Raw genomic sequence first — 27,312 nt, 5'->3', positions numbered from 1 at the left:
TTGCAGTGGGGGCGGATCCTCTGGTCTCCCTGTGTGTGTGCACACCAGTGGCAGTGTTGGCGTGGGGAGGTCAGAGAGCTGGTGGGCACTGGACAGGCAATCTCTGCACCCACGAATGCTCTGACAGCAGTCCCAGTGCTCGGGGTCATTGGTGAGTGGGTGAACTCACACCAGCAGCTATGGCATGGCGAGATGCATGTGCACCCACGTGCTGTTGGGGAGGGGAGAGATTTCTTTGTTCTAGAGGGTAGTTGGCAAATGATAAGATTTCTTTATTCTAGACAGTAGAGGGTGAATGATAAGATTTCTTTATTTTACACGGTAGATGGCAAATGGCTGCTCCCTTTGTCCTAGAAAGTTCAAGAGTATTTGGTCCCTTGTGTTTCTCAGGATCCTCCCTCCAGACATTCTATTCTATGCATCAGGGTTTTACATCCTTCCAACACAACAGTGGTCTTTGACCTAGACATGTTGAACTCTTTAATGCTAGGACTCAAGTCCTCTTGCTGTTTTGAGACAATTCAGAAAAGAATCAGCCCCAGTCATTTTGCATACTTCTGTCTGACTGTCCTAGGTGAGTAGAAAGAAACAGTTCAACTGCTTGACAAGATTCATTGACCTGAGGTCTTGTCTGCAGCTGGATTTCTCTCCTACTTCTGTGATTTTCCTGTCGTGGATCACTGACACACTGCAAATGGCTATCATTGCTTTTGACAAGGTGTACTTTGGTTCTGCCTGGAAAGGCAGGAAGTCTCAAAGTGAGGAGCTCACAGATCATAGGCAGATTGAAATGTTTTCAGCAAGAATAGGCAACTCCGTAGAGACAGAAAGCACACTCGTGGTTAGCAGGTGCTGGAGGGAAGAAGGAATGGGGAGTGGCTGCTGACTGGGTGTAGGGTGATGACAATGTGTGGAACAGGATGGCAGTGATGGTTACACAATGATCTGAGGCAAAGCTAAACAGGTAGCATCTGAGAAGGAGCGAAGGGCTCACAGGTTTCAGAGAGGGTGTCAGGGCATCAGGGTGGATTTATCTTTTCCTGGTGGAAAGCCAATACTGCTGCATTGATTTAGTTACTGACGTGTGTTTGGAACTCTGAACTGAAGAGATGGAGGCTCAGTAAAGCACACCAGGGAGTGTGGCAATGAGGAATAAAGAAGACTGTGTTACGCATCATGGACCAGAGCACGCAGGTGTGCAGAGGTGTGGACCCAACACTGCCATGTGGGTTGTAGCCTCATGTCTGGGGGTGGGAAAAGAAGGGGATCCAACCAAGGGAAGTCAACATTAATAGAGAGGAAAGGTATCACATGCTAATAGTCCTCCATGGATCACCCAGGAAAATGTCTCTGCAATCCAACACTGATTCCTCCTTCTGGAAACGATCGGCAGACAGTCCAGATAGCATTGGCCCTAAATTGTCTCCTGGAACTTCCTGGGATCATCAGATCTGTTCCTAAGGCCCCGACACTCTGAAGGGTGCATTCTTCTCTCTCCTGTTCACCTCCTGGCTGCATCTTGGAGGCTTCTCTGGCTGTGCTGAGGATCAAATAGCAGAATCCCAAGGACCACCAGGATTAAGCCAGCCATGCCCATGCGGATGAGATTCTCTAGTGTGTAATCCTGGGAGTGTGAGGCTGGAGATAGTGGACAAGGTGGTCACAGAGGTCGGGACAGATCAACATCACCCAGGACCTCTGGATGTCCACCCAGAGCACATCCTTACCCTTGACAGGACCCAACCCTTGTGCCCAGCCCCGTAAATGAGAGCATCTCCTCACTCACCAGTCTTGGGGTCTGAATTGTTTTGTGATGGACCGAGGGTGTCAGCTGCTCCTGAGAATGAAAACAGAGGGGAAGAGCCCTGAGCCAGCCTCTCCCCCGGGCTCTTCATGCTTATCTTCCCCTATGTCTCCTGACATGAGTTCTAGTGAGTTCCTCAATAAACCCTTCCTCCGCTACAGCAGCATTTCCTTCAGTCTCCTTATTGAATTATTTCAGACTTCCTGTGTCCTACAAATCCAAACGTTGCTCCTGAGGCATTTGGAGAGGGCATTTTCCCGCACTCTGGGAGCTCAGAATCTGAAAGGTAATACAGAAGTCACTGAGCCCTGTGCACTGTCTCTGCAGGCAGGGACACAGGAGCACACAAGCCAATTCCCCCGGAGAGGAGAGTTTCACTTATTCACCAGCTGAGGACCCAGGCTCCACGCATGAGAGGTTGGTCCGCAAGGGCTCCCCAGTGTCAGAAGCACAGAGCGGGGAAAGTCTGGGGGTGCTTCTTCTTCACACGGCCTCAGCCAGTTCAGCTGGGGTTTCATCTTCCATTTAATCTCTAGTTAACTAATTCCTCATATAGGCAGGAACACCTAGAATGCGACGCAGGTGACCACATTCACACACCTACAAATAGATGTACACCAAGTGGTGGTGTCACTCAACGTTCATGAATCAGTATTTGTTTTTATGAAGTGTGAATCTAGGTGAGTCTAGACCAGGAACAAACATGTAAACACCTATCCCTTCAAATGTATTAAGCATAGGTGTGAACAGACATCAAATGAATTTGGATATACTTCCATATTCAAATGTATCTTACCTAACCCCATGGAAATATGTATATATGTAAAACTTCAGCTCTGTATTTAAGATGTCGTGACATACATGTGGGCATTTGAAGCGAGAAGTGTTGGCACATGATTTAGAAATAAAGAAGTGCCGGGCGTGGTGGCTCAAGCCTGTCATCCCAGCACTTTGGGAGGCCGAGACGGGCGGATCACGAGGTCAGGAGATCGAGACCATCCTGGCTCACACGGTGAAACCCCGTCTCTACTAAAAAATACAAAAAAACTAGCCGGGCGAGGTGGCGGGCGCCTGTAGTCCCAGCTACTCGGGAGGCTGAGGCAGGAGAATGGTGGGAACCCGGGAGGCGGAGCTTGCAGTGAGCTGAGATCCGGCCACAGCACTCCAGCCTGGGTGACAGAGCGAGACTCCGTCTCAAAACAAAAAAAAAAAAAAAAAAAAAAGAAATAAAGGAGTAAAATTTCCCATTGTCTCATGGTTTACACACGTTGCATTAGTAAATTAGAGGAGATCCGTGGAAAATCAATTAGCATGGGGCACTTTAGTAGTGAGTTGGTATGAAATACAGTGAATATACTCAAGTAGCTTTCTCAGGGAGAGTTGTCTCTTCTTTAAAAAATATAAAGGAAAGAAATGCTTCACTTATAAATTGTTAAAGGTGGTGAAGAATTCTTTACATTAGAATGGATGTAATTTTTTAAAATGTCCACCCAGGACACCCAGCTCCCCTTGACAGGACCTGACCCTCTGTGACCAGCGTCCTCACCACGAGCATCTCCTCACTCACCGGCCTTGGAGTCGGACTCGGTTTGTGGTGGGCTGAAGGTCTCAGCTGCTCCTGAGAATCAAAACAGAGGAGAAGAGACATATTCAGATGTAACTTATATAACAAATTCTGTATAAGGTGACATATAACTTATATAACCTCCCTGTCAAGGAGAGGTGGGTGTCCTGGGTAGACATATAAAAAAGTAAATTCAGGCCAGGCGTGGTGGCTCACGCCTGTAATCCCAGCATTTTGGGAGGCTGAGACTGGTGGATCACAAGGTCAGGAGTTCAAGACCAGCCTGGCCAACATGGTGAAACCCCGTCTCTACTAAAAATACAAAAATTAGCTAGGTGTGGTGGTGGGCACCTGTAATCCCAGCTACTTGGGAGGTTGAGGCAGGAGAAGTGCTTGAAACCGGAAGGTGGAGGTTGCAGTGAGCTGAGATCGCAACACCGCACTCCAGACTGGACAACAAGAGCAAAACTCCATCTCAAAAAAAATTAAAAAAATATATATTCATTCTAATTTAAAGAATTATTCAACACCTTTCACAACGTATAAGTGAAGTATTTGATTCTTTACATTTTTTAAAACAAGAGATAAGTACCCATGAGAAAGCTACTGGTTTGGGTATATTCATTGTATTTCATATTAACTCACTACCAAAGTGCCCCCTTCTAATTTAAATCTAAATTAACAATTTAAAGCACTTTTTCATATAAAAAACGTTTAGCTAGATGTTAGAATCATCCAGTGACTGGACAAGATTAGGCATGAACCCACTCAGGCCCAGGGTTGAACTGCACTGCAGCCCCCGCTGACCTCCCGTGGGTTTCACGAGCCACAGCGAACCGCCCGGTCAGTTTCCCTCGGGCCACTGTGCTTTGAAACATCCAAACACTTCTGAAGTTCATTAAGGAGACCTCAATTTTTAATATGTACGGGAGGAAGACTTGAGGTTAATGAAGAATGGATGTGTACATTGAATATATAAATTAAATCAAGACCCAATGAAAGGCAAAGTAGAATTAAATATTTTTAAAGAATAGGTTCATATAACTGAAATAAAAAATATACATTTATATATTGAAGTATTGCTTTAAAAGTTTTAGTAAAGGAGAGGGCAACAATGGACAAAGGCGTATAGAAAACACAGAGTAGAAATGAGTGACACACGACACGCTCTGTGACTAATTCCCTAACTCGTGCAGGGAGCAGGTGCACGGTCCCTCCTTAGTCTCAAGGTGCCCTGAGCACGGAGCCTCGGTGGGATCTGACTGTGATGAGGCTGGAGTCCACCCTAAACGTGCTCCTTTAGAGAGAAGCACCCCAGCTGTGGGTGCCGCTCACATGACTCCTGCTGTGCTCACCTGGTGGGCTCAGGCTCAGGGCACTCCTGAGACTAAGGAGGGACCGTGCACCTGCTCCCTGGCAAGTTAGGGAATTATTGACAGCATGTGTTGTGTGTCACTCACTCATTTCTACTCTGGGGTGGACTCCACCCTCATCACAGTCAGATCCCACCAAGGCCTCCTCTCCTGTCTTGAGATGGCCCAGGGACCCCACAGGTGTGGGTGAGGGGCTCATCCTCAGGGGCTCTCGGAAATAAGAAACGAGAGCTGCCAAAGGACCGTCCATCTGTCTTATCTCCAACTTGCCCGCCTCTGTTCCTCCTCCATCAGTCCCAGCATCTTCCCTGGGTCCAGCCTGACTTAGAGCAGGTGCACGGCCCCTCCTGCTGACCCGACCTGTTCTCCTTCCTCTACTCATCACACATCCCGCAGGACAAGGTCGGGGTGTGGGCTCCTGCAGAGCTGTGTCAGGTGTTGCTTTTGGTAGAAAATTGGAGAGATTTTGTTTTGTACATGAGACAGTGGAGAGTCTCAACCAGAGGTGATGGCTCCTGGGAATCCTGCTCCTGGAGGGGGAAAGTCCCCGCTGCTCCACTCGTCACTGTCGAACCTCAGACACCTCCCTCCCCTCTGACCACCATGGAGGGAACACCTGCCCCATCCCTGGAGCCTCAGGAAGCCACACGGACCACACCCTTACTGTCCACCCTGCCCTCTGCTGCCCTGGAAATCACACCATGAATATTGAAGGTACCATTGAAACGAGTCTAAACACTTCTCTTGAACTGGGAGTGATGGTGTTTTTGTCACCCAGGGAGTCAGGACTTAGAGGTTGGGACCCCCAGAGGCTCTGATTCTGAGGTGGAGACATCAAGAGGGGAGCGGGTGGGGCCTCCGTCTTCCACCGTCGGTCTAATCTCATCTCCTCTGAGGTTCACCCCGTCTCCTCCCAGCCCTCCCTGCTCTTTACCCTACTGAGAGTCCAGGGGTTGGAGCCGGGGTGGGAGGTCCCAGTCTATTTCCACCCTCTCATGGACTGGACCCTCCCCTGCAGACCCTCCCCATTCACTCCCCTCTTTTCTTTTGTTTTCTTTTTATTTGAGACGGAGTCTCGCTCTGTCGCCCAGGCTGGAGTGCAGTGGTGTGATGTCAGCTCACTGCAACCTCCACCTCCCGGGTTCACGCCATTCTCCTGCCTCAGCCTCCCCAGTACCTGGGACTACAGGCGCCCCCACCACGCCCAGCTAATTTTTTCTGTTTTTCAGTGGAGACGGGGTTTCACCGTGTTAGCCAGGATGGTCTCGATCTCCTGATCTCGTGATCCACTTGCCTCGGCCTCCCAAAGTGCTGGGATTACAGGCCAACTCCCCTCTTTTCTTAGTGTCCAGAGCTCTGCTGGGAGCAGGGCTTGAGCTGAGCCTTTGAGCTCAGAGAGGACAGGGTCAGGGCCCTCACCTGAGACCACGAGCTCCAGGGGGTTACTGGGGTGAGTCAGCAGGTAGGGGTTGAAGCTGAGTGAGCCGTAGCACCTGTAGGTCCCCACGTGGGCTGAGGTCACAGGACCCATGGGGAATTCAGCCTGCTACTTATGAGATTGGTACTTTGATTTCAGATGCAGGGGGGGATGGGCTGCTCCCTCCTTGGTCAGAAGGAAAGTGTGCATCCATCCCTGTGACTGACACAGCAGGGTCATTTTCTCTCCTGAGGCCACTGTGGGGCCCGGCTGCACTGAGAGGAAGGGTCTGGCACGGATCTGTCCTGGAGAGAAGAAGGATCGGGGAGGGGCTGCCCTACCTTGCTTTGAGCTGATACCTCTTCAGGCCTCTCTCTAGGACCCTCAGTCTCTCTGTCTCTGTTTTCTCTGAGTCTCCCCTCCCTGCCCATCCCCTGTCTCTGTCTGTCTCTCCCTTCCTTGGGGCCCCCATCCCTCATCCCGGTCATCACCACCTGGGCTCCCCCGGCAGGGCCTGTGCGGAGCCTGGGTCCCTGACTGAACCCGCTGGTCTCCTCACCTGCGATCAGGATGTCCAGGGGGTCACTGGGGGCCGACCACTCGGAAGAGAGGTTGTGTGCACCAGAGCATCTGTACCGGCCCCTGTGGGAGTGGCTCACAGGGCCCAGGGTGAAGTTGGCCTGAGAGAGCCCAGCCTGAGGCTGCCGGCCAGGGCGCTGGAGGAAGTCATGTACCCCCTCCTTGTACAGAGCGAATCTGTCGTAGCCAGCATCAGAGCCACACTGGAGGGTCAGACTCTCCCCAAGGGCCACGACAGGACCCGGCTGCACTGAGAGTGATGGCTTCTTAGAAACACCTGGGAAAAGGTGGTCACGATTTCCAGGAGCGACCCTCAGGCTTCCCCACAAACCCTCCCTCTCCCCCTGGGCCTCACCACTGCTGATCTTCCTGTGTCTCTGACCCCAGGAGCCCTGAGCCCTCTCCCCAACATCATCCCACCTGGAGCTGCCCTGAGATGCGGCTCCTCCCCACCTGCCCGTAGACTCAGGGAGCTCCAGGCAATGCTGTGAATTTCTCACCTGGGACCAGGAGCTCCAGGAGATCACTGGGTAAAGACCACACATAGGGAGCGTGTGAGTCATAACCATAGCACCGGTACGACCACCTGCAACTCGGGCTCACGGGGCCCACGGAGAAGACGGCCTGGAATGACCCACGGGTACGGGGCTGAGAGTTCAGGCATTGGGGGTGTTCATCTTCTCCTTCCTTACACAAAAAGAAGCTGTCATGTGCCACCTGTGAGACACACTGGAGGGTCACTCTTCTTCCTGACGTCACCACAGAGCTGAGCAGGGCTGAGAGGGTGGGTTTGCTGTAGGCTCCTAAGAGAGAAGGAGGCACCATGTTAAATGGGACTCACACCTCCCGCATCATCCCCAGGGCTGGGCTGTGAGAGGGAGACGCCCCGAGAGCCGACCCCCTTCCTGAGGACAGAGCCTGGGGCTGGGACCCCTGAGTGTCCCCTCACCTGTCACCACCAGCTCCAGGGGGTCGCTGTGCTCTGATGAGTGAGTGCGGCTGTAATACCAACAGCGATACCGCCCTGCGTGCTCCCAGGTGATGGATGCAATGGGGAACTGGCCCTTCTTCACAAGCTCTTGTTGTATCCGTCTAACCCAGGATGCTGGGTTTTTTTCCCTGTATAGACGATACTCCTGAGCCTGAAGGCTCCCCTGACACCTGAGGGTCACAGGACTCCCCTGGCTGATCATAGACCCCGCCTCAGCCCAGAGAGTGGGCTTGGGAAGGGTCCCTGGAAGGAAATCAGAGATCGGATTCTAAGTCATTTCCCACCCAACAGATCTCAGCTCTTGATGGCAGGACCCTCCAGATGCCCCCATCAGTCAGCCCAGAACGGCTATTCCCCATCCCCAACTGCACAGAGGTGGCCCCTTGTCCCCAGCGAGAAGGAGGGAACTGGAACAGCCGGGGACAGACTCACCTGCCTGCACGTGGGTCCTGGGGCCCAGACTCAGCCCTGGAAGAGAGTTCCCTGTGAGAGATTTGCCCCTGAAGCCTGAGCAGATCCTCCCCTCCCTGGGATCTTTGTGAGCCCCTGGGGTCTCCTTATGGACCAGAGTTTGGCTGTGGGGTGAGGCCCCTCCTAGGTTAGAATCTCCCCTCCCTCTTCAAATCTCACCGAGACAGACCAGGAGCATGAGGATGGGGGTCATGGCATCTCCTCCCACTGCCCTGCTCTGCGGATGGATGAGCCCTCGGTGCTGGCAGGACAGAGACACACAGGGTGTGGACACTCAGAGGCTGGGCCCTTCTTGTCAAGGGATTTTGTCATCTGCTGCCACACAGGAAGCGGAACTGCCCTCCCCAGGAGCCTGGCTCTCATTCCTTTAGAGCTGAGGTGGGGGCAGGCACCAGGCCCTCTGCAGACATTTCAGACAGAAATGGGGTGTTTCCTGACCCCCAGCCACTGTCTCTCTGGTTTGTCCTCATTTCACTAAGGCCTGTGAGATAGCAACAAATAGAACCGGTGCCTTCCTGTATGTACCCTTCCTGATCAGGGTGAGCCAAGGCTTTTCCTTCCTTCTCACAGTCTCCCACAAGGTCTCCCTCCCTCCTTCAGCCTTTCCATCAGCACGATGTTGTGGGGTCCTTACCATGGCAGTCATCTCTTCAGCCCTGGAGATGCTTCGGGGAAGACACACAGGTCCTTGCTGCAGGCCGAATCAGATCAGCAGAGACGCACGTGACACCTGACTGGGCAGTCCAGGCTGAGCTGCGTGTGGCGGTGAGCACAGAGGAGAAATGCAGGGAAATAGAGGAAGAACAGTTGACTTCTCTCTTGGTACGGGATTGTGGGGTTTTTTTCAACCAAATAGTCTCCTTCTCAACTTCTCCTTTTTATAATATTTTGCTGCAGTGTCCACCCCCTCCCCCCAGGAACAAACTTCTGAGTCTTTCCTGCCTCCTCGGTGCCCCTTGTATCCTTGGCCGTCCCTCTGCACCTCGATTCCTGGTCAACATTTTGGGAGCAATGACTTACGTTTGCGCTTTGATTTGAGGAGTTGAGGAGGGAGCTGATACGTATTTGATGACTGGTTGTCATCCGCTGCCTACGTGACCTTGGTTTGTAGTGTCCCGTCTCTGAGCCTCAGCTCCTTCCTTTGCAGGCTGTTGTCATGAATCCCACTTGTCACCGTGGTTGTGGGGTCAGTGGTGCCTGGACATTGGGAGGGGCTCATTTCTGCCTGATTTCCAGACCAGGGTAAGACCTGAGGTGTTTGGGCCATGAGAGGATCTTGGCGTTGGACTCCACAGTCTATGAAGGTGATTGATGTCTCCACTTAAGACGTCACATCTGACCCTAATGGAGAAATGTACATCAGGCATTTCTGAAATATGCAGAGCATCAATGTCATGAGCAGAAGAAGACACGTGGAAGCCCCGAGTGTAGATGGATCCGCAAGAAAGAACAGAGGCCAGAGGTGAGATGCCACAGGGTCCCGGGACCATCAAGGGCTCATTACGGTGGAGGTTTCCGCCACCGAGTGGAGCTGGGAGAGGAGCCTCGGGATCTGTAATAACAGTGAGGGACTCAGGGCTCCAGACCAACGTGGGAGGCTGCGTCTTCCAGCCACACGTGAGGCTCAAGTGGACCCCAAGCAGCCCAGAGGAGTTCCATCAAAGGAGTGCACCCAACCGTCCAGTGATAGAGCTGCTGGGATTTCAAAGAAAGAAGCACTGAACACCAGGGTGTGCATAGAGCATTTATTAGGGGGACTTCCGTACTGTGGGGAGTCCTTGTCTCCTTGCCCAGTGTCTCCTTGCGGACCTCAAGGATGTGCTTCCACATAGCAGCACGTTCTTCAGATGGACAAGGAGACACTGGGTGTTCTATCCAAGACTTTAACCTAAAACAAAAACAAAAATAAACCCCTAGAGAATATGTCTCAGTAGAGTTCTTTCTTGGGATACTCAGGGAATTCGTTTCAGCATTCCCTACATGCACCAAAACCTGATGTACCAAAGCAACTGACAGAGCTGCTTAGAAACAGAGTTCCCTGGTTCCAGAGGTTCAAAGCCAGAGTCGCTGTTGGTCCATTGAGGGAGATGCTGTTACTGGGCAAGTGTTCTCTTAAGAGCATCTTATCCGAATTCCTGACGTCCTAAAGAATATTTAGTGACAAACCTTGTCAAAGCAGGAGATGAGTGAAGGACATGGAAGAGTTTCTTGTAGGGTTTTTAAAAAGTCCTTAGAAACAGTTCTTATCTCAGACCTGGAAGCATAAGCCTCCTCTCCTTCAGGTCTTCCTGGCCCTGTGGGGTCAGAGTTTGACCAAAGTCATCTCATCCTTGCACATGTGAATTTCCTATTGGGTGTCTGCAGTGAAGGGAGTGGGTTACATAGTTTAACCTGAGAGTTTCAGGAATTTGGTTCGGGGATGGCTTGTTTCTACCTCTTTAGCAAAAGGGTTAATTTTTCAAAGTTTTCTAGAAAAAACCTAAAGTGCTTTATCGGTACCTGGGAATGCTCAGGACCTCAGCTTGGGTTCACGCCTGCAGGTGGAAACATGCACCTGTCCAACCCACAGAGCAGTCATGGCACTTTGTCTCTCTGTCAGAACAAAGGAAGAAGTGGAGGAGACCGTCGGACCCTAGAGAGAATGGCTCCCCCTCTTCTGTGTTTGTGGACAGACGCTGGGATAGCTCCCGTCAGTAACCCGGGCCACACTCAGCACTAAGCCACTTTCCCGGGTGGGCAGGACACAGACTCGCTTTATCATTGCTGGACCGGGCATCTCTCATACATGTGTGTGAGGCTCACATGGGCCCTGACGTACTGGGCACAACACGGAGCTGATTCTAAGCTTGGGAGTGTGGACACCGCAGGACATGAGCGGCCACAGCAGTGCCCCCCATCAATTTTCATTGCTGAGTCAGTCCTGGGAGAAAACCTGAATAGAAGATCAATTGTGTAAGAGAAAATCACCCAAGAGGAATAAAAGTCAAACAGTCTACTAGAGAAAAAACAGGTAATTATAGAAATGAATTACAAAGATATTTTGAGGTGAAAAATAGTAAATTATATTAACACATTTAGAAATAATTTCATCCAGAACAAGACACAGCTGAAATGATAAATATTATATTGGTGTAGAATATTTATTAAAATTTTCAGAAGTCATCAGAGCGACTTTAGAAATGAAAAAATAGAAAACATAATTAATGCACACAAGAAACAGAATGAGAAGGGTTATCTCCCTATGGATCACACTTTCAGAATGAAAGAAGGAGTATATTAGTAAAACTTGCAAAGAAAACAGTTGATGTTTTTACAGAAATGAACAAAGAGGCCGGGCGCGGTGGCTCAAGCCTGTAATCCCAGCACTTTGGGAGGCCGAGACGGGCGGATCACGAGGTCAGGAGATCAAGACCATCCTGGCTAACACGGTGAAACCCCGTCTCTACTAAAAAATACAAAAAACTAGCCGGGCGAGGTGGCGGGCGCCTGTAGTCCCAGCTACTCTGGAGGCTGAGGCAGGAGAATGGCGTAAACCCAGGAGGCGGAGCTTGCAGTGAGCTGAGATCCGGCCACTGCACTCCAGCCCGGGCGACAGAGCCAGACTCCGTCTCAAAAAAAAAAAAAAAAAGAAATGAACAAAGAACATGAGCTTAATGCGCACAAATTTATAAATAAAATTAATGTCTTGACCATGGTAGAATGAAAGATATCTAGAATAAATACAAAGTAATTTTAAAACTACAGGAGAAAATGAAAATTATTCTCAAATGAATGACAAGCATGTTGGGACTGAATTTCCCAAAAGTAAAAAGTGGTGGAAAAAATGACCAGGAGATCAGGCTCAATTTGGGTGAATGGGAAGGGCAGGCGTGTGCCTCTCTCCTTAAGAGGAATGAAAATGGTGAGTAAATACCGAAACGCCAAGTGGATCTTCTCAGAGAGCACCCTGGGGCTCACCAGAGAAGCACAGGGACATGGGAAGCACAGAGGAGAAAAGCCCAGAGTCAGGGGAGCCTCCTAACAAGAGAAGCGAGTGAGTGAGAGGCCCCCTAACACAAAAAAGGGGTAAGTGCGTTAGTCAAGGTTCTCTAGAGGGACAGAACTAACCTAAAGCCTTTTGATTTGTGATGCTGGGATGACTTTTTCCTCATTTACATCTTTCGTTATTTCTTTGAGCAGTATTTTTAAATTGTCAGTGTATATGTATTGCATCTCTTTGGTTAGATGTATTTCATTTCTTTTCTTTTTCTTCTTTTTCTTTTTTTTTTTTTTGAGACTGAGTCTCACTCTGTTGCCCAGGCTGGAGTGCAATGGCAGGATCTCAGATCACTGCAACCTCCCCTTCCCAGGTTCAAGCAATTCTCCTGCCTCAACCTCCCAAGTAGCTGGGATTACAGGCACGTGCCACCACCACGCCCACCTAATTTTTGTATTTGGTTAAATGTATTTCTATGCATTTTTTAAAATATAAATTCACTTGTTCCCCTAATATACATGTTAAAATTCTGAGACCCATTAGCTATAAATGTGAACATAGTTGGAAATAGAGTCTTTGCAAATGCATTTAAGGTATGATCAAGGGATCATAACGAATTAGGATGGGTCCTACTCTGATCTGACTGGTGTCATAATCTGAAGAAGAGAAGAGACACACAGAGAAGAATGGATGTGAAAACAGAGGTACCCAGGTAGACGTAGGCACTGAGAAGATGGAGGCAGAAATTGGCGCTATGCTGCCCCAAGTCAAGGAGTGTCTGGACCAGCAGAAAATAGGACAAGTCGTTTAAGAATTATTCCATCAACTGGGCGCGGTGGCTCACGCCTGTAATCCCAACACTTTGGGATGCCAAGGGGGCGAATCACCTGAGGTCAGGAGTTCAAGATCAGCCTGACTAACATGCTGAAACTCTGTGTCTAGTAAAAATAGAAAAGTTAGCTGGGCATGGTGGCACACACCTGTAGTCCAGTTACTTGGGAGGCAGAGGCGGGAGAATTGCTTGAACCCGGGATCGGGAGGTAGCAGTGAGCTGAGATCCCGCCATTGCACTCTAACCTGGGTGATGATAGTGAAACTCTGTCTCCAAAAACAAAAGAATTCTTCCATTGAAACTGCATAGTTCCGGTAACACTTTTCTTATGTTGTACTTAGATTTTTAAGTGAGCCGTGTTATCTCTCACATCAGATATTAACATGTTTGTCTTTTGTGGATATGCTAGGATAACAGTCTCAGAATTTCATTTGACCTGTGCCATAACACTGAAATAGAAGTAATCATTGCCTCTGAATTAGAAAGGACTGTAGGTAGATGCGTGAACTCTCAGTGGGATGTGCCACAGGTGGCTGGTGCTCATTAGTGAAGACAGCTCTGTCCCTTGATTCCCAACCCTGCATTCAGTGAGAACTCATTGGCGCCTTGATTGGGGCCATGAAAAAAAAATTTATGTCACAGAAACTGGTAGATACCACTAATAATAGCACTTTAAAGATGTATTTTTCAGAATCAACATAGCTGTGGTGTCACTTGAAATGTGTGAGTGATGATTCCAAGAGATGATATTTCAGGAGAAATTACACAGATAGTACCTAAGAAAGAGGCAAGGGCTCACAGGGTCCAGGGAGGGCGTTAAGTCTTCAGGGTGGATTTATGTTTTCCTGGTTGGAATCTGATCTCCTGTTGTCAATGTAGTTGGTGGTTCAGGTTTGGATCTCTGAACTGAAGAGATGGCGACTCAGTAAGGGACATCAAGGAGTGTGACAATGAGGAATAAGGAAGACTGTGTTACATGCTGTGGACCAGAGCACGCAGGTGTGCAGAGGTGTGGACCCAACGCTGCCTTGTGGGATGCAGCTTCATGTCTGGGGATGGGAAAGAAAGGGGATCCAGTCAAGGAAAGTCAACATTCAGAGACAAAAATATGTATCACAGTTTGATGATCTTCTAGGAATCACCCCAGACAGTTTCACTGCACTCAAATATGGATTCCTGTCTCTAGAAGTGACCAGCAGACAGTTCAGATAACGTAGGTCCTAGATTGTCCTCCAGAACTTCCTGGGATCATCAGATCTGTTCCTGAGGCTCCACCACTCTGAAGGGTGCATTGTCCTCTCTGCTGTTCACTGGCCAACTGCATCTTGGGGGCTTCTCTGGCTGTGCTGAGCCTCAAATAGCAGAATCCCGAGGAACACCAGGACCAAGCCAGCCACGCCCATGCGGATGAGATTCTCCACTGTGTAATCCTGTGGGTGTTGGCCTAGGGATGGTGGACAAAGAGGTCACAGAGGTCAGGGCAGGTCAGAACCACCCCAGGACTCCTGGATGTCCACCCAGGGCACCCACCTCCCCTTGACAGTCCCTGACCCTCTGTGCCAGCCCCATAACCGAGAGCATCTCCTCACTCACTCGTCTTGGAGTCTGTCTGGTTTTGTGACGGGCTGAGGGTCTCAGCTGCTCCTGAGAATCAAAACAGTGGGGAAGAGCCCTGAGGCCAGCCTCACTCCTGGGTTCTGCATTCTTCTTTTCCCCCGTGTCTCTTGACATGAGTTTTATGGAGTTCCTCAAAAACCCTTCCTCTGCTGTAGCAGGGTTCCCTCCAGTCTCCTCATTGAATTATGTCAGACTTCCTGTGCTCAATAAATCCAAGCTCAGCTCCTGAGTCATTTGGGAGAGTATTCCTGCACCCCGGGAGCTCAGCATCTATAAGGAAAGTGGTCCTCAGTCCAGAAATAACCAAGACCTTGGGTGCTTTCTGTGCATCCTGGGACCTTGTGTGCTCTCTGAAACCCTAACAGGCTGCAAGGAGCAGGTGCAGGACCACAGAAGCCAATGGCCCCAGAGATAAGAGTTTCACGTATCCATCAGCTGAAGACCCAGGCTCCACGGAGGAGGGGTTGGACCTCAGGGGCTCTTCAATGCCAGGAGCACAAAGGGGTGAAAGTCTGGGCCTGCTTCCTCTTCATGCCCTCAGCCACTTCACCTGGGGTTTCATCTTCCGTTTAATCCCTAGGTAACGAATTCCTCATACAGGCAGGAATCCTTAGAATGCAATACAGGTGCACACATGCCCACACACACACAGAGAGATATGCATTTGCCAAGTGGTGGTGCTATCCGAAGTTCATAAATGAATATTTCTTCTCTAGCTAGTGTGAATCTAGATGAGAAGACCAGTAACAAACATGTAAAGACCTGTCATGTCAAATATATTAAGTATATGGACGAATACATATAAAAATGTATTTAGATATATCTCCACACACATCAGGTGTGATGTATAGAACCTGTGTACATATGTAAAACTTCAGATATGTATTTCTTATGTATTTATTTACGTGATAAAATTTGAGTGAGAAATAAGGGCATGCAATTCAGAAATAAATAAAATTTCCATGTATTATGGTTTATATAAATTTTACCACAAATTAAGGGAGATCATTGAAAAGTAATTAGAAAGGAGCCATTCTCTAGTGGGTGAATAACAAATAAAAAGAACATAATGAAACCAGTCACTTTCTCATGGATACCTATCTCTTCTTTAAAAAAAATATAGGAGTCGCTTCCAAGATGGTCAAATAGGAAGGGCTCTGGTCTGCAGCTCCCAGTGAGATTGACACAGATGACGAGTGATTTCTGCATTGCCAACTGAGGTACCTGGTTTATCTCACTGGTACTCATTGGGCAGTGGCTGCAGCCCACGTAGGGCGAGCTGAAGCAGGACGGGGCATCAACTCACCTGGGCAGCACAAAGGGTCGGGGGTCAGGGGATTTCCCTTTCCTACCCAAGGGAAGCCGTGACCAACTGTATCCAGAAAGACAGTACACTCCTGACCAAATACTGTGCTATTGCCACAGTCTTAGCAACTGGCAGACCAGGAGATACCCTCCCGTGCTTGGCTCTGCAGGTCTCACACCCACGGAGCCTTGCTCACTGCCAGCGCAGCAGCCTGAGATCGATGGAGGGAGGGGCGTCCACCATTGCTGAGGCTTCAGTAGCTCACAGTGTAAACAAAGAGGCCTGGAAGCACGAACTGCGTGGAGCCCACCACAGCTCAGCAAGGCTTCTGTGGATCGCACCTCTGGGGGCAGGGCATAGTAGAACACAAGGCAGCAGACAGCTTCTGCAGACTTAAACGTCCCTGTCTGACAGCCCTGAAGAGAGCAGTGGTTCTCTCAGCACAGCATTCGAGCTCCAACAATGGACAGACTGCATCCTCAAGCAGGTCCCTGACCCCTGTGTAGCCTGACTGGGAAACACCTCCTGGTAGGGGCCAACAGACACCTCAAACAGGCAGGTGCCACTCTGGGATGAAGCTTCAAGAGGAACGATCAGGCAGTAATATTTGCTGTTCTGCAACCTCTGCTGGTGATACTCAGGCAAATAAGGTCTGGAGTGGACCTCCAGCAAACTCCAACAGACCTGCTGCTGAGGGGTCTGACTCTCAGAAGGAAAACTAACAAACAGAAAGGCATAGCATCAACAGCAACAAAAAGAACATCCATGGCCGGGCGCGGTGGCTCAAGCCTGTAATCCCAGCACTTCGGGAGGCCGAGACGGGCGGATCACGAGGTCAGGAGATCGAGACCATCCTGGCTAACACGGTGAAACCCCGTCTCTACTAAAAAAATACAAAAACTAGCCGGGCGAGGTGGCGGGCGCCTGTAGTCCCAGCCACTCGGGAGGCTGAGGCAGGAGAATGGCGGGAACCCGGGAGGCGGAGCTTGCAGTGAGCTGAGATCTGGCCACTGCACTCCAGCCTGGGCGACAGAGCGAGACTCCATCTCAAAAAAAAAAAAAAAAAAAAAAAGAACATCCACATCAAAACCCCATCTGTAGGTCACCAACATCAAAGACCAAAGGTACATAAAACCACAAAGATGGGGAGAAACCAGAGGAGAAAACCTGAAAATTCCAAAAACAGAGTGCATCTTCTCCTCCAAAGGATCCAAGCTTCTCACCAGCAAGGGAATGAGACTGGGCGAAGAATGAGTTTGATGAGTTGACAGAAGTAGGCTTCAGAAGGTCAAACTTCTTTGAGCTAAAAAAGCATGTTCTAACCCATCTCAAGGAAGCTGAAAACCTTAATAAAAGATTAAACAAATGGCTAACTAGCATAAACAGTGTAGAGAAGACCTTCAATGACCTGATGGAGCTGAAAACCACGGCACAAGAACTTCACGACGCATGCACAAACTTCAATAGCAGATTTGATCAAGTGGGAGAAAGGATATCAGTGATTGAAGATCAAATTAATGAAATAAAGCAAGAAGACAAGATTAGAGAACAAAAGAGTGAAAAGAAACAAACAAAGCCTCCAGGAAATATGGGCCTATGTCGAAAGGCCAAATGTATGTTTGATTAGTGTACTGGAAAGTGACGAGGAGAATGGAACCAAGTTAGAAAACGCTCTTTAGAATTTTATCCAGGAGAAGTTCCCTAACCTACCAAGGCAGGTCTTCATTCAAATTCAGGAAATTTGAGAACACCACAAAGATACTCCTTGAGAAGAGCAACCCCAAGACATATAATTATCAGATTCACCAAGGTTGAAATGAAGGAAAAAATCTTAAGGGCAGCCAGAGAGAAAGGTCGGGTTACCCACAAGGGAAAGCCCATCAGACTAACAGCAGACCTCTCGGCAGAACCCCTACAAGCCAGAAGAGAGTGGGGGCAAATATTCAACATTCTTAAAGAAAATAATTTTCAACCCAGACTCTCATATCCAGTCAAACTAAGCTTCATAAGTGAAGGAGAAATAAAGTCTTTTACAGACAAGCAAATGCTCAGAGATTTTGTCACCACCAGGCCTGCCTTACAACAGCTCCTGAAGGAAGCACTAAACATGGAAAGGAACAATCAGTACCAGCCACTGCAAAAACATGCCAAATGGTAAAGACCATTGATGCTAGGAAGAAACTGCATCAATTAATGGCAAAATAACCAGCTAACATCAAAATGACATGATCAAATTCAAACATAACAATATTAACCTTAAATGTAAATGAGTTAAATGCCCCAATTAAAAGACACAGACTGGCAGATTGGATAAAGAATCAAGACCCACCAGTGTGCTGTATTCAGGAGACCCATCTCATGTGCAGAGACACACATAGGCTCAAAATAAAGGGATGGAGGAAGATCTACCAGGCAAATGGAAAGCCACAAAAAAAAAAAAGCAGAGGTTGCAATCCTAGTCTCTGACAAAAGAGACTTTAAACCAACAAAGATCAAAAGAGACAAAGAAGGCCACTACATAATGGTAAAGGGATCAATTCAACAAGAAGAGCTAACTATCCTAAATATACATGCACCCAATACAGGAGCACCCAGATTCAAAAATCAAGTTCTTAGAGACCTACAAAAAGACTTGGACTCCCACACAATAATCATGGGAGATTTTAACACCCCTCTGTCAATATTAGACAGATCAATAACACAGAAGGTTAACAAGGATATCCAGGAATTTAATTCAGCTCTGAACCAAGAGACCTAATAGACATCTACAGAACTCTACACCCCAAATCAACAGAGTACACATTCTTCTTAGCATCACTTTGCACTTATTCCAAAAATGACCACATAATTGGTAGTAAAACACTCCTCAGCAAATGTGAAAGAACAGAAATCACAAAAACTATCTCTCAGATCACAGTGCAATCAAATTACAACTCAGGATTAATAAACTCACTCAAAACTACACAATTACATGCAAACTGAACAACCTGCTCCTGAATGACTACCAGGTAAATAATGAAATGAAGGCAGAAATAAAGATGTTCTTTGAAACCAATGAGAACAAAGACACAATGTACCAGAATCTCTGATACACATTTAAAGCAGTGTGTAGAGGGAAATTTATAGCACTAAATGCCCACAAGAGAAAGCAGGAAAGATCTAAAATCAACATCCTAACATCACAATTAAAAGAACTAGAGAAGCAAGAGCAAACAAATTCAAAAGCTAGCAGAAGGCAAGAAATAATTAAAATCAGAGTAGAACTGAAGGAGATAGAGACACAAAAAACCCCTTTAAAAAAATCAATGAATCCTGGAGCTGTTTTTTTGAAAAGATCAACAAAATTGATAGACCACTAGCAAGAAGATCAACAAAATTGATAGACCACTAGCAAGAAGAAAAGAGAAGAACCAAATAGATGCAATAAAAAATGATAAAGGGGATGTCACCACTGATCCCACAAAAATACAAACTACCATCAGAGAACACTATAAACACCTCTACACAAATAAACTAGAAAATCTAGAAGGAATGGATAAATTCCTGGACACATACACCCTCCCAAGACTAAACCAGAAAGAAGTTGAATCTCTGAATAGATCAATAACAGGCTCTGAAATCAAGGCAATAATTAATAGCCTACCAACCAAAAAAAGTACAGGACCAGATGGATTCACAGCCGAATTCTACCAGAGGTACAAGGAGGAGCTGGTATCATTCTCTCTGAAACTATTCCAATCAATAGAAACAGAGGGAATCCTCCCTAACTCATTTTATGAGGCTAGCATCATCCTGATACCAAAGCCTCGCAGAGACACAACAAAAAAAGAGAATTTTAGGCCAATATCCCTGATGAACATTGATGTGAAAACCCTCAATAAAATACTGGCAAACTGAATCCAGCAGCACATCAAAAAGCTTATCCACCATGATTAAGTCGGCTTCATTCCTGGGATGCAAGTCTGATTCAACATATGCAACTCATTAAATGTAATCCATCACATAAACAGAACCAATGACAAAAACCACATGATTATCTCAATAGATGCAGAAAGGGCCTTTGACAAAATTCAACAGCCTTTCATGCTAAAAAAAAAACTCTCAATAGACTCGGTACTGATGGAACCTATCTCAAAATAATAAGAGCTATTTATAACAAACCCACAGCCAATATCATACTGAATGGGCAAAAACTGGATGCATTCCCTTTGAAAACCAGCACAAGACAAGCATGTCCTCTCTCACTCACTATTTCAACATAGTGTTGGAAGTTCTGGTTAGGGCAATCAGGCAAGAGAAAGAAGTAAAGGGTATTCAATTAGGAAAAGAGAAAGTCAAATTGTCTCTGTTTGCAGATGACATGATTGTATATTTAGAAAATCCCATCGTCTCAGCCCAAAATATCCTTAAGCTGATAAGCAACTTCAGCAAAGTCTCAGGATACAAAATCAGTGCGCAAAAATTACAAGCATTCCTATACACCAATAATAGACAAACAGAGAGCCAAATCATGAGTGAACTCCCATTTGCAATTACTACGAAGAGAATAAAATACCTAGGAATCCAACTTACAAGGGATGTGAAGGACCTCTTTAAGGAGAACTACAAACCACTGCTCAGTGAAATAAAAGAGAACACAAACAAATGGAAGAACATTCCATGCTCATGGATAGGAAGAATCAATATCGTGAAAATGGCCACTCTGTCCAAAGTAATTTACAGATTCAATGCTATCCCCATCAAGCTACCACTGACTTTCTTCACAGAATTGGAAAAAAACTGTTTTAAAGTTCATAAGGAACCAAGAAAGAGCCTGCATAGCCAAGACAATCCTAAGCAAAAAGAACAAAGCTGGAGTCATCACACTACCTGACTTCAAACTATACTACAAGGCTACAGTAACCAAAACAGCATGGTACTGGTACCAAAACAAATGTATAGACCAATGGAACAGAACAGAGGCCTCAAAAATAAAACCACACATCTATAACCATCTGATCTTTGACAAACTTGACAAAAAGAAGAAATGGGGAAAAGATTCCCTATTTAATAAATGGTGCTGGAAAAACTGGCTAGCCATATGTAGAAAGCTGAAACTGGATCCCTTCCTCACACGCTATACAAAAATTAACTCAAGATGGATTAAAGACTTAAATGTAAGACCTAACGCCATAAAAACCCTAGAAGAAAACCTAGGCAATACCATTCGGGACATAGGCATGGGCAAAGACTTCATGACTAAAACACAAAAAGAGCTTCTGCACAACAAAAGAAACCATCATCAGAGTGAACAGGCAAACTGCAGAATGGGAGAAAATTTTTGCAATCTACCCATCTGACAAAGGGCCAATATCCAGAATCCACAAAGAACTTAAACACATATACAAAAATTTAAATATATATATATATATCAAAAAGTGGGGAAAGGATACGAACAGACACTTCTCAAAAGAAGTCTGTTTATGCAGCCAACAGACACATGCAAAAATGCTCATCCTCACTGGTCATTATAGAAAAGCAAATCAAAACAGCAGTGAGATACCATCTCATGCCAGTTAGAATGGCAATCATTAAAAAGTCAGGAAACAACAGATTCTGGAGAGGATGTGGAGAAATAGGAACGCTTTTACACTGTTGGTGGGAGTGTAAATTAGTTCAACCATTGTGGAAGACAGTGTGTTGATTTCTCAAGAATCTGGAACTAGAAATACCATTTGACCCAGCAGTCCCATTACTGGGCATATACCCAAAGGGTTATAAATCATTCTATGATAAAGACATATGCACACGTGTGTTTATTGTGGCACTATTCACAATAGCAAAGAGAACCACCCAAATGTCCATCAGTGATAGACTGGATTAAGAAAATGTGGCACATATACACCATGGAATACTATGCAGCCATAAAAAAGGATGAGTTCGTGTCCTTCACAGGGACATGAATGAAGCTGGAAACCATCATTCTAAGCAAACTGTCACAAGGACAGAAAACCAAACACCGCATGTTCTCACTTATAAGTGGGAGTTGAACAATGAGAACACATGGACACAGGGTGGGTAACATCACACACTGGGGCAGATCCAGGCGTGGGGATCTGAGGGAGGGATAGCATTAGGAGAAATACTTAATGTAAATGACCAGTTGATGGGTGCAGCAAACCAACATGGCACCTGTATACCTATGTAACAAACCTGCACCTTGTGCACATGTACCCTAGAACTTAAACTATAATAATAAAATATATATAATAAAGAAATCAAATACCTCACTTCTAAATTGTTAAAGATGTTGAATAAGTTTTTAAGTTAAAATGAGCATACAATATTCTTAGGAGTAAAATTTTGAAACGTGTCTTAAATTCATTTTAAAAATCTTCATTTTTAATGTGTAAAGGAAGAAGACTTGATATTAATGAGAAATTTGTTTCTACATTGAAAGTATAAATTAAATCAAGACTCAGTTAAAGGGGAGTATAATTAAGGATTTTTAAATCATAAATGCGTACAACAAATAAAAATTATAAATTCATATATTCAAATATTGTTTGAAAAGTTTTAGAAAAAAAGTAACAATGGACAAGTGCATACAGCAAATGCAGAGTAGAAATGAGTTAGACACAAAGACGCGCTGTGAATAATTGCCTAATTCATCCAGGGAGCAGGTGCAGGGCCCCGCCTTAGTCTCAGGGGTGTCCTGAGCACAGACACCTCCAGGTGAGCACAGGAGGGCCTGTGTGAGAGGCACCCACAGCTGGAGTGCTTCTCTCTAAAGAAGCACATCTGGGGCGGACTCCAGCCTCATCACAGATCCCACCAAGGCCCAAGCAGCCTCCTCTCCTGTCTTGAGATGGCCCAGGGACCCCACAGGTGTGGGTGAGAGGCTCATCCTCAGGGGCTCTTGGAAATGAGAAATGACAGCTGCCAATGGACTGTCCATCTGCCCTCTCTCCATCTTGCCTGCCTCTCTCCCTCCTCCATCACCCCAGCATCTTCCCCGTGTCCAAGTCAAGCCTGGACCCCAAATCCTTCTGACCCAGCCTGTTCTCCTTCCTCTACTCATCTCACATCCCTCAGGACAAGGTCAGGGGCTGGGGGTCCTGCAGAGCTGTGCCAAGTGTTGATTTTGGTGGAAAATTGGAGAAATTTTCTCTTGTACACGAGAGAGGGGAGACTCTCAACCAGCGGGGTTCTGTACACTTTTGTTTTTTCCAAAATATTGTGGCTTTGTTTTACTAAGCTGAGATTCCAGGAGGGATGAGTAAAACTGCATGCACCTGCCCCCATCTCCGTTGGTTTTTTAACACTTACAAGTCTCAGTTATTGGAAGAGTTAGGAGAGGGCCTGAGAGGGCTGCAGATGGGAGCAGGTCTAGGAGGAGCCACGTCCCAGATGCCCCAGAAGATCAGAAATAAAGGGGCTTTGGGGTGGTCACATCCAGGCAGCTCCCCGTTATTCAGATGGGGAGTCCAGGGTGCGAGGAGAACCAGCTTTTTCAGAAGTTCCACCTCCCAAGGAGAGGCTGAGCCATCACAGCCCCAGCCCCACCTCCCCAGGCTCCTCCCACCTGACTCCCAGAGCCAGCACCTGCCTGTGATCGCCCCTGGCCCTGGCACCCCATGAGAGGTGATGGCTCCTGGGAATCCTGCTCTGGGAGGAGGAAAGACCCCGCTGCTCCACTCATCAATGCCGAACCTCAGACACCTCCCTCCCCTCTGACCACCACGGAGGGAACACCTGCCCCAACCCTGAAGCACCAGGAAGCCACATGGACCACACCCTTACTGTCCACCCTGCCCTCTGCTGCCCTGAATCAGACCCTGAATATTGGAGGTCACATTGAAACGAGTCTGCAAACTTCTCTTGAGCTGGGAGTGGCTGTTTTTGTCACGCATGGGGTCAGGACTTAGGGGTTGGGACCCCCAGAGGCTCTGATTCTGAGGTGGAGACATCAGGAGGGGAGTGGGTGGGGCCTCCGTCTTCCACCCTCAGTCTAATCTCATCTCTGAGGTTCACCCCCGTCTCCTCCCAGCACTCCATGCTCTTTACCCTACTGAGACTTCAGGGGTGGGAGCCAGGGGTGGGAGGTCCCCATCTATTTCCACCCTCCCATGGGATGGATCCTCCCTTGCGGACCCTCCCCCCTTCACGTCCCTCTTTCATTATTGTCCCAGAGCTCTGCTGGGGGCAGGGCCAGAGCTGAGCCTTTGAGTTCAGACAGGACAGGGTCGGGGCCCTCACCTGAGACCACGAGCTCCAGGGGGTCACTGGGGTGAGTTAGCAGGTAGGGGTTGGAGCTGCGTGAGCCGTAGCACCTGTAGGTCCCCGCGTGGGCTGAGGTCACAGGACCCATGGGGAATTCAGCCTGGTACTGCTGAGCTTGGTGCTCTGATCTCAGACGCAGTGGGGGATGGGCTGCCCCCTCCTTGGTCAGAAGGAAAGTGTGGAACTGCCCCCATGACTGACACAGCAGGGTCACGTTCACTCCTGAAGCCACCCTGGGGCCTGGCTGCACCAAGAGGGAGACCGTGTCATAGAACTGTCCTGGAGAGAAGAAGGATGGGTGAGGGGCTCCCACTTTGTTCTGAGCTGACAGCTCCCCAGGCCTCTCTCTGGGACCCTCAGTCTCTCTGTCGCTGTTTTCTCTGAGTCTCCCCCTCCCCCCATTCCCTGTCTCTATCTGTCTCTCCCTTCCTTGGGACTCCCGCCCCTCATCCCGGCCATCACACCTGGGCTCCCCCGGCAGAGCCTGTGAGGAGCCTGGGTCCCTGACCAAACCCACAGGGCTCCTCACCTGAGATCAGGATGTCCAGGGGGTTACTGGGGGCCGACCACTCGGAGGAGAGGTTGTGTGCACCAGAGCATCTGTACCGGCCCCCGTGGGAGTGGCTCACAAGGCCCAGAGAGAAGTTGGCCTGGGAGAGCCCAGCCTGGGGCTGCCGACCAGGGCGCTGGAGGAAGTCACGTTCTCCCTCCTTGTATAGAACAAATCTGTCATAGCCAGCATCAGAGCCACATTGGAGGGTCAGGTTCTCCCCAGGGGCCACGACAGGACCCGGCTGCACTGAGAGTGATGGCTTCTTAGAAACACCTGGGAAAAGGTGGTCACAGTTTCCAGGAGCCGACCCTCAGGCTTCCCCACAAACCCTCCCTCTCCCCCTGGGCCTCACCACTGCTGATCTTCCTGTGTCTCTGACCCCAGGAGCCCTGAGCCCTCTCCCCAACATCATCCCACCTGGCGCTGCCCTGAGACGCGGCTCCTCCCCACCTGCCCGGAGACGCAGGGAAATCCAGGCAATGCTGTGAATTTCTCACCTGGGACCAGGAGCTCCAGGAGATTGCTGGGTAAAGACCACACATAGGGAGAGCGTGAGTTATAACCATAGCACCGGTACGACCACCTGTGACTCGGGCTCACGGGAACCACGGAGAAGACAGCCCAGGACCAGCCACGGGCATGGAAGTGGGAGTTGAGACGTTGTGGGTGTTCATCTTCTCCTTCCTTACACAGAATGAAGCCATCAAATGCCACCTGTGAGACACACTGGAGGGTCACGTTCCCTCCTGAGGCCACCACAGGGCTGGGCAGGGCTGAGAGGGTGGGTTTGGTGTAGGCTCCTGGGAGAGAAGGAGGCACCATGTTAAATGGGACTCACACCTCCCACATCATCCCCAGGGCTTGGCTGTGAGAGGGAGATGCTCCTGAGAGCTGACCCCCTTCCTGAGGACAGAGCCTGGGGCTGGGACCCCTGAGTGTCCTCTCACCTGTCACCACCAGCTCCAGGGGGTCGCTGTGCTCTGATGAGTGATTGCGGCTATAATACCAACAGCGATACCGCCCTGCATGTCCCGAGGTGATGAATCCAATGGGGAAATAGCCCTTCTTGACAAGCTGTTGTCGTATCAGTCTAACCCAGGATGCTGGTTTTTTTTCCCTGTATAGACGATACTCCTGAACCTGAAGGCTCCCCTGACACCTGAGGGTCACAGGACTCCCTTGGGTGATCACAGACCCTGGCTCAGCCCAGAGAGTGGGCTTGGGAAGGGTCCCTGGAAGGAAATCAGAGATCGGATTCTAAGTCATTTCCCACCCAACAGATCTCAGCTCTTGGCTGCAGGACCCTCCACCGCCCCCATCAGTCAGCCCAGATCTGCTGTTCCCCGTCCCCAGCTGCACGGAGGAGGTCCCTTGTCCCCAGTGAGGAGGAGGGACCTGGGACAGCTGGTGACAGACTCACCTGCCTGCACGTGGGTCCTGGGGCCCAGACTCAGCCCTGGAAGAGAGTTCCCTGTGAGAGATTTGCCCCTGAAGCTTGGGCAGGTCCTCCCCTCCCTGGGATCTTTGTGAGCCCCTGGGGTCTCCTTATGCACCAGAGTTTGGCTGTGGGGTGAGGTCCCTCCTAGGTTAGAATCTCCCCTCCCTCTTCAAATCTCACCGAGACAGATCAGGAGCATGAGGATGGGGGTCATGGCATCTCCTCCCACTGCCCTGCTCTGCAAATGGATGAGCCCTCGGTGCTGGCAGGACAGAGACACACAGGGTGTGGACACTCAGAGGCTGGGTCCTTCTTGTCAAGGGGTTTTGTCATCTGCAGCCACACAAGAAGCGGAACTGCCCTCCCCAGGAACCTGGCTGTCATTCCTTTAGGTCTGAGGTGGGGGCAGGCACCAGACCCTCTGCAGACATTTCAGACAGAAATGGAGTCTTTCCTGACCCCCAGCCACTGTCTGTCTGGTTTATCCTCGTCTCACTGAGAGCCGGGATGTAGCAGCAAATAGAACTGCTGCTTCCTGTGTCTGTCCTTCCAGATGAGGGTAGCGGAGGCTTCCCCTTCCTTCTCACAGCCTCCCCCAAGGTCTCCCTCCCTCCTCCAGCCCGTCCATCGGCTCAGCGTTGTGGGGTCCTTACCATGGCAGTCGTCTCTCCAGCCCTGGAGATGCTTCAGGGAAGATGCAGGTCCGTGCTGCAGGCAGACTCAGATCAGCAGAGACGCACCTGACACCTGGCTGTGCAGCCCAGGCTGAGCTGCGTGCGGCAGTGAGCACAGAGGAGAAATGCAGGGTCTACGGTGGTGGCTCACGCCTGGAATCCCAGCACTTCAGGAGGCTGAGACGGGAGGATGGCTTGAGGCCAGGAGCTTCAGATTACCCTGGGCCAAATAGCAAGACCTTGTCTGTAAAAAAAAAAAAAAAAAAAAAAAAAGCAAAAAATTAGCCAGGCATGGCAGCTCACACCTCTAGTCCCAGCTACTCAGGAGGCTGAGGTGGGAGGATCATTTGGGCCTGGGAGGCAGAGGCTGCTGATCACCCCTCAGCATTCCAGCCTCGGTGACAGAGTGAGACCCCGTCTCAAAAGGGGAAATGCAGGGAATAAATAGAATAAAA

The 27,312-nt window shown here is 48.8% G+C and overlaps 2 protein-coding genes across 2 annotated transcripts; both read right to left on the bottom strand.

Moving 5' to 3' along the window:
* Positions 1–248: 248 nt before the first annotated feature.
* Positions 249–9,622, bottom strand: LOC104675309 (leukocyte immunoglobulin-like receptor subfamily A member 3). The gene is given in 10 exon segments (XM_010379818.2): positions 249–1,638; positions 1,787–1,837; positions 3,372–3,422; positions 6,161–6,463; positions 6,718–7,014; positions 7,238–7,540; positions 7,687–7,971; positions 8,161–8,196; positions 8,359–8,440; positions 8,834–9,622. Coding segments are annotated over 10 exon segments (1,557 nt in total). The 5' UTR covers positions 8,846–9,622; the 3' UTR covers positions 249–1,501.
* A 3,553-nt stretch (positions 9,623–13,175) lies between these two features.
* Positions 13,176–27,104, bottom strand: LOC104675310 (leukocyte immunoglobulin-like receptor subfamily A member 2). The gene is given in 10 exon segments (XM_010379819.2): positions 13,176–14,341; positions 14,344–14,451; positions 14,601–14,651; positions 24,169–24,471; positions 24,722–25,018; positions 25,243–25,545; positions 25,693–25,977; positions 26,166–26,201; positions 26,364–26,445; positions 26,837–27,104. Coding segments are annotated over 10 exon segments (1,551 nt in total). The 5' UTR covers positions 26,840–27,104; the 3' UTR covers positions 13,176–14,258.
* Positions 27,105–27,312: the final 208 nt, after the last annotated feature.

This window comes from Rhinopithecus roxellana, chromosome 12 (genome assembly GCF_007565055.1).
Source record: "Rhinopithecus roxellana isolate Shanxi Qingling chromosome 12, ASM756505v1, whole genome shotgun sequence".
Taxonomy (NCBI): Eukaryota; Metazoa; Chordata; class Mammalia; order Primates; family Cercopithecidae; genus Rhinopithecus; species Rhinopithecus roxellana.
Note: the sequence above shows the minus strand (reverse complement) of the source record. Positions and strands in the feature narration are given on the sequence as shown.